This window comes from Phyllopteryx taeniolatus, chromosome 7 (assembly GCF_024500385.1).
Source record: "Phyllopteryx taeniolatus isolate TA_2022b chromosome 7, UOR_Ptae_1.2, whole genome shotgun sequence".
Lineage (NCBI taxonomy): Eukaryota > Metazoa > Chordata > Actinopteri > Syngnathiformes > Syngnathidae > Phyllopteryx > Phyllopteryx taeniolatus.
In genome coordinates, this window is record NC_084508.1 from 17,160,876 (window position 1) to 17,173,013 (window position 12,138).

General features: G+C 40.0%; 1 protein-coding gene across 2 annotated transcripts in view; it reads right to left on the minus strand.

Annotated features, from left to right (window-relative positions):
- crb1 (crumbs cell polarity complex component 1) overlaps positions 1–8,862 on the minus strand; it is a 35,694-nt gene extending 26,832 nt beyond the window's left edge. For both annotated transcript variants that reach the window (XM_061778460.1, XM_061778459.1), the window contains exons 1-5: positions 8,761–8,862; positions 5,471–5,707; positions 3,810–4,005; positions 3,543–3,682; positions 2,553–2,735 (exon numbers count right to left, since the gene is read on the minus strand). In XM_061778460.1, the coding sequence (XP_061634444.1) occupies positions 2,553–2,735; positions 3,543–3,682; positions 3,810–4,005; positions 5,471–5,707; positions 8,761–8,842 (838 nt within the window). In that variant the 5' untranslated portion in view covers positions 8,843–8,862. The remainder of the gene's footprint in view (positions 1–2,552; positions 2,736–3,542; positions 3,683–3,809; positions 4,006–5,470; positions 5,708–8,760) is intronic.
- Positions 8,863–12,138: the final 3,276 nt, after the last annotated feature.

Sequence of the window (12,138 nt, forward strand, 5' to 3'; positions counted from 1 at the left end):
AGTTTGTGGGCATGGCCTCCAAACACGGCAAAAGGGTTTAATATTTTGTGCCCCCCAAAATCAAGCTGCTTTAATCATAATTCCATATGCGGCTCTCACAAATGACGCTCAAGAGAATGGGCAAAATTGGGGATATAGATATGACTGGTATGCAACTATAGGCTTTAAATGGGAAGACCTTATTGGTGAAACAAGTTATGATTGGTCCAGTTGGTCAAAAAGAACAGCAAAAGAACATAGAAAGAAATTTAACTTAAGCAAAACGGTCCATAGTTTAATATTGAAATACGAATCAAATCAACCAATGTGTTTGACGGTGAGCTTGTGGGCATATACTGGCGGAAAAGATCCCCACTTCCAAGTATCATTGTGTTATGGGAACCATGTCGAACCAGAAATGCCATCAGAAACTTCAAATAAAGGTGGATACATTTTAACGATTAACGAAATAACTACTGATGATTGGTTTCTTGTTGTCACAGGAGTTTCAGGACAAAATAATAATTGGTTATTATTGGTGGAACAAGCAGCAAATGTAACGAGAAAAGATTGTGTAGTTTGCATGGGTCCCAGGCCTTTGTTGCGCATAGTTCCGGCACAAATATCACAAGATTGTATTATTCCATTAATGAACGCTACTGTACCAACAAAGAGGTGTAAATCATGGGATCCTATATATCCCGTAACAGAAGCAGATAAACACAAACCAATGTTTTCTACTTTAGTAGCACCAAATAATTTCACTTGTATAAACATGATTAATAAAGGGAAAAAATTAGGACCACTGAACGACACACAGTGTAAAGTAATCTTAAAAGTCAAACCAAATTTTGTGCCAGTGGCACGGAGCGACATCTGGTGGTGGTGCGGAGATGATAGACTGTTTGATAGATTACCTAAAGATAAATCTGGATTATGCGCTATTATTACTTTGATATTGCATGTGTCAGTATACCCTATGCCTGTTCAAGATTTAATGGAAAGGGCACCAATGTTTTTGTCCAATCTAAAAACATATACAAAAAAGAGATTTGTCATGGCAGGGGCAAAATAATCCAACATACATCAACGCCAGGTGTTCCTCGTGGGGGTTCCAAATCAATACAAATTGGCTGACCAAGTTGCAGGAGGATTTGAGTCTTTCATATGCTGGTGGTGTACGATTAATAAAAATGTTGATAGGATAAACTACATCCACTTCAATGTACAGAGATTAGGTAATTGGACTCAGAGTGGGTTGGAAGCTGTGCATGAGCAGCTCAAGGCTACCTCTTTAATGACGTTCCAGAACCGCATAGCTGTCGACATGCTCCTCGCAAGAGAGGGAGGTGTTTGCGGTATGTTTGGAGAACAATGTTGTACATACATTCCAAACAATACTGCTTCGGATGGGAGCTTGACCAGAGCCATCGATGGTCTACGGACCCTCAATCACAAGATGAAGAACCACTCTGGGGTGGACACTTCTTTGTGGGACAGCTGGATGGACGTTTTTGGTAGATATAAAACCCTAATTTCACCAATATTGATATCAATTGCTGTTTTTGCAGCCATTCTGACATTATGTGGATGTTGTTGTATCCCATGCATTCGGTCATTAATCAGTAAATTAATCACCACAGCCATAACCCCCATGGAGAATCGTCTGGAGCTTATGTATCCCTTACTGTATGATGATAATGATGATAATGATGAAAATGATGATTTTGCTTTACCTGATTTGTTACCTGGTACAGATGATTACAATGTTTAAACTACAACATTCATATATGACAAGTTACTCTGAGTGTAAATGTATTTGTTTCATAAAAATGATTCTACAGTTAAAAATCGAAATGAAGTGACTGTAAGATGATATGAGAATTTGTGCAAATACATGATAAACAGGAGGGAAATGTTAGATAAATTGTAGAAGTTATCATTTATTTGCTTAGCTTGCATTAGTATAATGGACAATTTTAGATGTCTCGCCTTCAAAAAGAAGACTCAGCATCATCCGATGGAAGGGCGCCTGGACCAAGGACGTGATCGGATGTGGTCGGGTCGTGACAGGTGTTGGTTCAATATTATGTGTTGTGTCTTATTGTTTAGAATACTATGTCTGGGAAAAACCCTCTTATTATCAAATATTTTGTGTTGTGTCTTATTGCTTAGAACATTATGATTTGTAAATCCCTCCTATTTCAAATAAAAGCAGGAGCGAGGGGGGGGATTGTTTAGAGCGTGTTGAGAGGCTGTGATCTGAACAATCTCCCATACGCCCTCCTCATGAGAAAAAGAAACCAGCGTCTTCATTCCTTTTGTGTCTATTTTTTATAATGTTGGGTAAGATAAATCCAACAATAACCCTACAGGTCAAATGAAAGCAATTTAAACAGCTTCTCATTCCTTACCCTATGCACACACGTTTTATTGTTAAACACAACTCTTCTGTACTCTATGTGTCAGCATAGGCTGTAAAAGGTTCAGGTAACTATACAAACCACTGACACCATTAGCAAAACCCACTCACATGCTGGAATCACTGCAGTGGATTCATCAGAACAGACTACCTGTTGCTCCTGGAGGACAGCTGCAGATGTAGCCTTCAGCGTGCTGTGGATCGTAGTGCTCAGGCAGCAGTGGCTCAATGCCAAAAAGGGCCTGCCATGACCTCTCGATGCAGCGTCCTCCGTTTAAACATGGGTTGCTGCCACACTCATTGATGTCAATTTCACATAGTGGACCTTCAAACCCTGAAACAAAGATGCAAAACAAGGAGGTATACATATCTACTGAGAGGTGTGTACAACATATAGCTAAATGGAGTAAACAAACTACAGTAAAACAACAAACAAAATACAAAAATCTCAAATACAAATGTTGCGGTACCTAGTGGTGAAGTTAATAAATTACACTTTTATAAACCCTTCAACCAGGGGTGTTAAACTCATTTTTGTCACGGGCCACATCACAGATATGGTTCCACTCAGAGGGCCGTTATGGCTGCAAAACTCATATGAATGTATGATTGCCTCATATTATTACAGATACACAAATTAATAGTTCAACTTTTCAAATCAAAAGCCAGTAAAAACTGTTTGTTCAACTACAGTATGAATAAATTTTATTTTAAAAGTGGGGTTGGTAACAGAAAAACACTTGCAATATCTCAATATTTTTAAAAGTGAAGCCAATTTGGAATTTTGGTATTTTAGCAAGAAACACAAAGTCGATGCACACTCTCACGGGCCGCATAAAAATGACGTGGCGGGCCGGATCTGGCCCCCGGGCCACCAGTTTGACACCTGTGCCTTAAACCATCGTTTTTTGCATTAAACAGAGAAAATTTTAACATGGGACCTCTATTCTACCAAAATATGTAATTACTAACTAATCATCCCAATGGGGTACAATAACAGTACATCATGATTGACACTTCTGTAACAGTGTAAAAAGGTTACATCTGTTTAAAGCTCACGCCGAGTTGCTATGTATTTGTCCATGTACCGTACGTATCAATGCAATTTTGACAATCACCATATAAGGTCAATAGAGTTTACCTGGCAAGCATTGACAAGTGTAATGACCCTGCCTCTCCATACAGGTGGCGCTGTTGAAGCAGGGTTGAGTGTAGCATGTTTGTCTCGGTCCCTCACAGTATCTGCCAGTAAAGGCGGTTTGTGAGCAGTCACAGCTATATCTGGGACACAGTCACACTGAACGCATTAAAACAACCCTTGTAAAACCAATTGTGTAGGTATAAACATTTGACTATAATATTACTACTTGGTAATAGATCAGCCAATTCTTAGGATAGTTCGACTCACCCATTCACGCCATCTATACACGCAGCTCCATTTTGGCATGGCTCATCTTGGCAATCATCAATGTTGTTTTCACACCGGTGTCCTTGGAAACCGGGCGGGCAGGTGCAACTGAAGCCACCAGCGTCGCCCTGGCAACTGCCGCCATTGAGACAAGGCTGTGATTGGCATGCATCAATCGAGACCTCACAAGTGGCCCCTGAGACAATGAAAGTAACACAGATGTCGGAGCGCAAAAGGACACGAGCTTTTATGTGGATTGGCTGTGATCATGTATGCTTTTATGACACAGAAGCTTGTAGTCTGTGCCAACAACAAACACGATTGTGTACTTTACTGGTCACTTTACTAATGTACAGTGGATATAAAAAGTCTACACACCAGCTGTTCAAATGCTTGGGTTTTATGACATAAAGAATGAGACCAAGGTAAATCATTTCAAAACTCAAAAACCATCATTAATGTGACGTATAACCTGTACAACTCAGCGCGCCCGCGACCCTCGTGAGGATAAGCGGTACAGAAAATGAATGAATGACTTCTAGTAGGCTTTTCCTGACATTTGTTTTCTTTCTAGCAGAAGCCTAAAGGATTATTGTTATTGTTATAGTTGGAACTGTTCATGCTTCCCACCACTGGGACAAAGGCCCTAGTTCCAGCTGAGATACCTTTTTGAATTAGAGCCAAAAAGTTCAACCATGGTTTCACTGTACCATAACACATTTTCCCATAGGTGTTTGGGAGATATCAAGTGTGATTTTATTTATTTTTTTCTCCCCCCCCCTAAGATAAGTCTGCCTTCTTGTCACCTCAAGCCATAGGTCAAACACATGCAGAAGAAGAGAGATTGATTTCACATATACTAAACTGCCAGCATTTGCCAGAAATTCCTCCAGCTCCTTTCACTGTTGCTGTCAGCCTCTTGGCAACCTTCCCAACCTTTTTCTTCTTGTCTTTTCAACATTTCAGGAGGGACGTCCAGTTCTTGGTAATCTCACTGTTATGCCAGATTTTCTCCACTTGATGATAATGACTGTCTTCATTATGATCCATGGTATATTTAATGCCTTGGAAATCCTTTTGTACCCTTCTCCTGGCTGATGAACTTGAACAATGAGGACCATCTGATGCTGTGAAAGCTCTCTGTGGACCAGGGCTTGTTTTGTAAGATGTGACCACAAAAATGTCAGGAAAAGCATAGTAGACCATCTGAACTTTATTTGGGGTGAATCAGAGGCACTTTAAATTCAGGCAGGTGTGAGCTGACTTCCATTTACATGATTTTGAATGTGATTGATTAATTCTGAACACAGCCACATCCCCAATAACAAGAGTGTGTGCACACTCTGCAACCACGTTATGTCGCTCTTTATTCTTACATTCCCTTTACAAAGTTGAGTTTTAGGGGTTATAGGTCACATCAATGGTGGAAAAAGTTTTAAAATTGTTTATTTTGATCTCATTTTTTTTATATCACAAAAACCTGACAAATGAACAGACTTTTTTTTTTTATATCCACTGTTGGTGAGACAAAAACGGGCCATAGTAGTAGTCTACATGTAGTAGAAATGTTCGACAAATTATCAAATGCATTCATAATTGCTACACTTAATTCTGTGCTTAAGAAAGTCATGAGTAATCAAGCACTGTTACTGTTCACCTACCAGTGAATCCAGTCGCACACAGACAGGAGTATCGGCCTACTCTGTCCACACAGGTGCCTCCATTCATGCAGGGCTGGGAGACGCATTCATTGACATCAATCTGACAATGAGCACCCTGGAAGCCCGGCACACAGAAGCACGCGTAGCCATCCTCGCGGCTTTGACACAAGGCTTGGTTTTGGCAAGGATTTGGTGAGCAAAGATCCACAGCTGGAGGGAGCCCCCAAGGTGTTGCACCTGTAAACACACAATATTGAGGTACTGAACTTTCTTAAGCATTTTAATACATTTATCAGAAGCTTTATGAAAAGTTTCCAGAATAAGAGCTTTTCAAATTGTCTTTGCAAAGATAATTCAGAAAACCAGAAGTTAACCAAAATATTGTAAACTACATATTAACCCCCTTTAATAATAATAAACATTATTTTTATAATATATATATATTTTTTATGATTCTTTCATCTTACAAAAGCCGACAAAAGCTTTATATAGCACTGTTTTGTAGCCTTTGAAAACAAGGTCTATAAATTTAGGGACCTCTCATTGTTCTCTCTCTCAAGTTCAGGGTTCTACAGTAAGTAATACACATTTCTGTGTTAATTTACCAGCGGTTAACCTGAGTGGTGTTTGGAGCTCTTCAATTAAGTCAACCCTCCCCTGAAATACTAATGAGAGGATCAGCACTTGATCCCCCTCCATGTACTCCAGTTTCCTCCCACATTGTGAAAGTGGGTGTGAATGATTGTTTGTCTATATGTGCCCTGCAATTGGCTGGCGACCAGTTCAGGGTGTCGTCCGCCTATCGCCCAGAGTTAGCTGAAATAGGTGCCAGCAAGCCTGCGACCCTAGGGAGGATAAGCGGTACAGAAAATAGATGTGTGTGTATGTGTGTGTGTGTGTGTGTGTGTATATATATATATATATATATATATATATATATATACACACACACACACACACACACAAGTTTCACGCAAACGGTTGTACAACTAAATATTAAGTTCAACATAATTTTTGTCTGGGCCTTTTTTTTTTTTTTTTTTTTTTTTTATCATTCTTGCGGGCATAAAAAAAAAAAGATTTTGATTAGTATTGATTTGTACTTTTGTTAGTGTCAGGTTATTTAAGTGACAATTATTCAGGAAGAAGAAATTGGACTTAACCAGAATCGATGCTCTTTATGTCATACAGGGACCAAAGAGGCTCACAATCAGATGAACAAGTGTTCCGTACGTAGATGATAAACACTCCTAACTATCCATCCATCCATTTTCTGAGCCGCTTCTCCTCACTAGGGCACTTCACTAAAATCTTGAGGGCAACAAAGTGGTTATTGGCTGGATATGAGGTCAGTCTTGCATGACAACTATGATAAAATTGCAACATTATAATGAAGCTCCAGTGCACAAATGTAGGCACGCAGCCTATGTAATCCTCCTTCAAGTGTCCAATCAGGCTGAGTGTGAAACCCACAGGAAGCACTTGAGCTCCATGATTGGTGAAGGGCAGTCAGACTCATAAGCAGCTTGCAATGGTCTCCGAGAGCAGCCACGTCAACACTGGACACAGCATGATTGAGGCGATGAGAAGAATATCTTCTCGGCTACTTATATTGATGCCTAGATAGTTGTGTTATATGTTATTATGAGCATGAGGAATATGCAATACTACTTGACTAGTTTCCATAAAAATATGTGGAGGAGTCTGGCATGAGTCAAGAAACAACCCATTGTCCCGTCTCCCACCCACCTCATTTCTCAGTAAAGCATGCATAAATCCAAAAAGAGATGGGCACTTGAGAAAAATTTCGATATCCACTATGGGACAAAGGAGTTTCTTGGTAACTAAATGTTCAAATTAACTAAATTTTCAGGCAGCAGAAAATAATATTTTTTCTCCATTAGCCTTTTTTTTTTTTTAAAGTAGCATTATTTTAACAATTCAATGCAATGTAAACATTTAAATGGCAAAGCTGACATCATGCTGGTCTTCTTTAGCCAGCAAAATAATACAATCAATAATCAATATCTGTTATGTTCTTATATGATAAAGGGCTATACAAATAAACTTGACTTGACATCACAATAGCCAATGGATCCAGCAAAGTAGTGCACAATTTTGTTTTCATCAATTACTTCAAGGTTAGAGATTCTTAATCTAAAATTAATTCCACACTATGAATCTAACAGTCAATTAATCGCAGAATTAATTATTATGACCGTCCCTTTTCCAGATGATAAAAAGATATGCAGGATGTGTGTATCTTCGAAAGGTGCTGTCTCAAACTATGACCGATCTGCCTTGGTGGAGGTTTTCTGCATTCAGGTAAAATACTTTACCGTTTATTGATCTACTTACAGTATCTGTGTGTAAATAGTGTAATGAGTCACTGTAACCCACAACGCTAACATGAAAACATTCAGTAATTTACTTCAAAGAAAATCGAGACAGGTCTAGTGGTGCAATTGGTCTTTCCCTATTCCCCTGTGACGGGGTGCAGTGGATTCAGAGATTCAGAGACAGATCCAACCAACCACACATCCCCTCCCACAGCATGTAGTCTTTTTAAATGTAAATTGCCTCGAAGGGTCTTTGTTTCGTCCTATCTGGAAACCCTCAAATGGCACATGTGAGACACCTGACATCTCTTTCAGCCTGTTGCATCTACACTGACCTATCTGCTTATCCGCCTGTGTGTTTCAGCAGTGATAACAACTTGAGGGGGATTGCAGTGTTTCAAAGATGTATAGTGTGTTTGCCTCCTGTCTCTGCATCATTTTGTCCATGCACAACAACCCCCCCAACTCCCTCCTGGGTCGCTGTGTTGCCCCCACCCCCATTGTCTATGTCTTTTTAGTCATAAGCCTTGCTTTTCTCTGAGACATCACATTTGGCAGTGATGTCACCAATTAAAATTCTAATCATGTGTGAAATTGGGACAGAAGCAGAAGAAGGTAAGGAATTAAACATATTTGGAAACAAAGGAACTAAGACATTTGAAGTGTGAGTGTCAAGTGTTGAAGAAAAATAATGCAAAATATCCCATTGTACCTTTGTCGCCATTAGAATGTACTCCATCGTTAGAAACATTTCTACTGTCGGTTGATACACAGCTCAGTTTTGTAGGAAATTAATACAAAATATCCCATTGAAGATTTACCTCAATAAGAATATATTCTGCCATCGGCCACATATAGGTTGCTACACAACATGTTTGTTAACACTGATCCATGTGGGCAACAAACACTAGGCTATGCAGTGAGATGTTGAAGACGGGAGAAGTCACTTACCATCGATCACAGACAGTGAGGAGATAAGAATTGTCCAGACAAGTGATTTAAATCTGAAATAATGAATTACATCCATAATCATGACAGGGAACCATCCTGCTTGTCTTGAGCCTCAAAGTGTTGTCACACAGGAGACTTGTCTGATGCTGCTGCTTCCTGCAGTGTCTCATGTGTTGTCAACTCCAGAGCCACTTCAACACACACTTCTGACCCCAACTGGAGCACCATCAGGAGCCTCCAGTACGCCTGCAATAAAGAGCCTGGCGGCCAACCGCAGTCTGGGGAGGAGTTTGTTTTATTAAGATAAGCATTAAAGACAACAATTACTACTACTACTACTACTACTACTACTACTACTAATAATAATAAATTGTTTTCATACAGTATAGCACTTTCAAATTACTTAAAGTTTTACAAGTACAGACAAGCACCACATTAAATGAATACATCACACATTAAATTATTGAATTAAAATCACATAACAGTTCTGAAGAGGTGGTTTAATTTTGAGTTTTGAGTAGTTATTTGAAGGACAAGGTAAATAAGTCACGACTCAATATGATTACAGTTTCGTTTTAAAAAGTTACGTTTACCTTTTACTTTTGATAAAATGAGATTTGTGCAGTGGTCCGTTTCAATAATTAATGTATTATTAATTAATATTAATGTTGAAACTTGAGTGCGGGCGAAAGTGTATTGGCTCGAGGCATTTCCATGCCAACGCAACCAGGAAGTTTGATCATGGAGGAAAGCAGCAAAAAATACGGTTTGTTTAGTTGTATTTGTGTTACGTGCTGTATTTGAATAGGATTTAAGGTTAACGCTTATCCTGAGTGTTGTGTAAGACATCCCATCGGCGCGTTCATTCATCACGTCGGTGTCAATAAGTACGAGTTCAGTGCCAAGTTCACCAGCACTGGACTGGAAAGGTAAAGTGTCTGTTTGTAGCTGCCATCTTAGAAAGCAGGCTACCCCACTTGCAAAGAAACCAAAGGGAACAAGTCAATCAATCACCTGCTTCTCAAGTACTTTGTATCTTCTAGCACCTTTTTATTTTTTTACATCGTATATTGACTACCACAGATTTTAGAAAGAGAGTGCTTTTTATGAGTGATAAATAATCCTGAAACTGTAGATACTAACAACAGCCCAAAGAGCTATTACTCATTTGAATAATCCCAGAGAATAGATTTCTTAGGGCACTGTTCTTTTCAGGCAGCACAGTGGCCGACTGGTTAGAGCGTCAGCCTCACAGTTCTGAGGACCGGGTGTGGAGTTTGCATGTTCTCCCCGTGCCTGCGTGGGTTTTCTCCGGGCACTCCGGTTTCCTCCCACATCCCAAAAACATGCATTAATTGGAGACTCTAAATTGCCTGTAGGTGTGGATGTGAGTGCGAATGGTTGTTTGCTTGTATGTGCCCTGCGATTGGCTGGCAACCAGTTCAGGGTGTACCCCGCCTCCTGCCTGATGATAGCTGGGATAGGCTCCAGCACGCCCGCGACCCTAGTGAGGAGAAGCGGTTCAGAAAATGGATGGATGGATGGATGTTCTGTTCAGCTGCATGGCCATGCAGAATGGTGGATCTGTATGCCTTTTGTGCTGGAACAGTTTTGCTGTGCAACAAGAAAGTTTGAAATACTCACTCAAGTTATTTTTTATTTTTTAATTGTTCTGAAGTTTATTGAAAATGCAGAAAAGATGTTTTAGAGGACAGACCGAAGGACAGACCAGACATGGGTAATAGGAGTGCAAACCACAGCAGAACAATAGTTAGACAGTCCAGTCAAGAGACAAGTGAATACCCACCTCCCACCCTATTACTATGGTTACCATGTCCCCAACTGGGAACAATTGTCTCTGAACCCTGATCATGTGTGGTGGGGTGTCATGCAATAAATCTCTTTTTTATTATTCAACTTAATTCATTGTATTTGAGTAGCATGGTGGTCTAATGTAGTGGTTAATATGTGTCTGTGTCTGAGATTCAGCATTTGACTCTTAGCTCTGGTTTTCCTGTGTAGAGTTTGCATGTTCTCCCTGTGCTTGCGAGTGTTTTTCTCCAGTACACCAGCTTCTTCCCACATTCCAAAAACATGAATGTTAACTTTATTGAAAATTCTAAATTGTCCATAGGTGTGAATAAGAGTGTGAAGGGTTGTTTGTCTATAGGTAGCCTACACTGCAATTGGCTGCTGACCAGTCCTGGGTGTACCTTAATGTAAGCTTGGGTAGACTCCAGCCCTCCCCTAACCCCAATGATAACAAGCGATATCGAAAATGGGTGAGTTTATGAGCTTACTGGGTGGAGACTTGTGCTTTCCTGCTCTCTGGACTGAGAGCTTCCAAAATGGGGCTGCGGGTTGAATGAATAATGTGTGTAATTGTAAAGTATCTTTGAGTTCCTTGAAAAGGGCTATAAAAGTCAAATGCATTATTATAATTAGTATAAGGCATGGCATCACAGCAATCTTACTGGTCATTGTTTCAAGGCAATGCCATGACATTGTTACAATTAGCCTCTTAGAATTTAATCCATTGTTTGGAGGAGAAAATGTTTTATTGCCAATGTATACTACTGAATTAGTAGTGTAAGAGATAAAAGAGGTTTAACCCAAATAAAATTAACAGGCTGGCGATATCTTCTAGGTTCTTTCCAGCTTATGTGGATACTCAGTCTGGCCTGTTGTGTGTCTGTCCCCGCCTCGGCTGCCAGACGCGGCTGTAACTCCACTGGAAAGCTGAGCTCGTCTCTGACAGAAAATCAAACCCAAGCACAACACAGCATGGTCAGCAGAACCCTCAAAGTGCACTGCAAATCTTTGCATGCATCTGCTGACAGATCAAATGGGATCAAGGTCTATTTTGAGGATAACTTTGATTTTGTAGTGGCCTTGAAAGTTGAGCTGTTTCATTCAAGTCCATTTCTCTGTGATTGTCTTAAGCAAAGTTTCTAAAAATGTTTTTAAAAACTTCAGTCACACACATTCAGCTCACTCCACCCAGCGGCACACCGGAGTCAACAGCTACTTGTATCTGCTGACCATCCCATCGTCTGTGCTACAATTTATGTGTGAAAGTATGCTGAACTTGAACATCCCTGATGACAGCGGACCAGACAGCAGAACCGTGGTCAGACTATCCTTGGCCAAGCTGTACACCGCTAAGTTTTCTATCGGATAGTAGCACAGTTCCAGCCTCATCAACTCTTTGCAATTCCAACGCCATTGGGATTGTTCACGTGTTGTAGAGTTGCACTGCATTACACTGAAAGATATCTTCGTATATGTTTGAGTGTGGTTTAAATTTGTCCAGCCTCTTTTCCAATGTTTAATTCTTTAAACAGCTTTTGTAGGCTATTGGAACCTGTGTTTCAAATT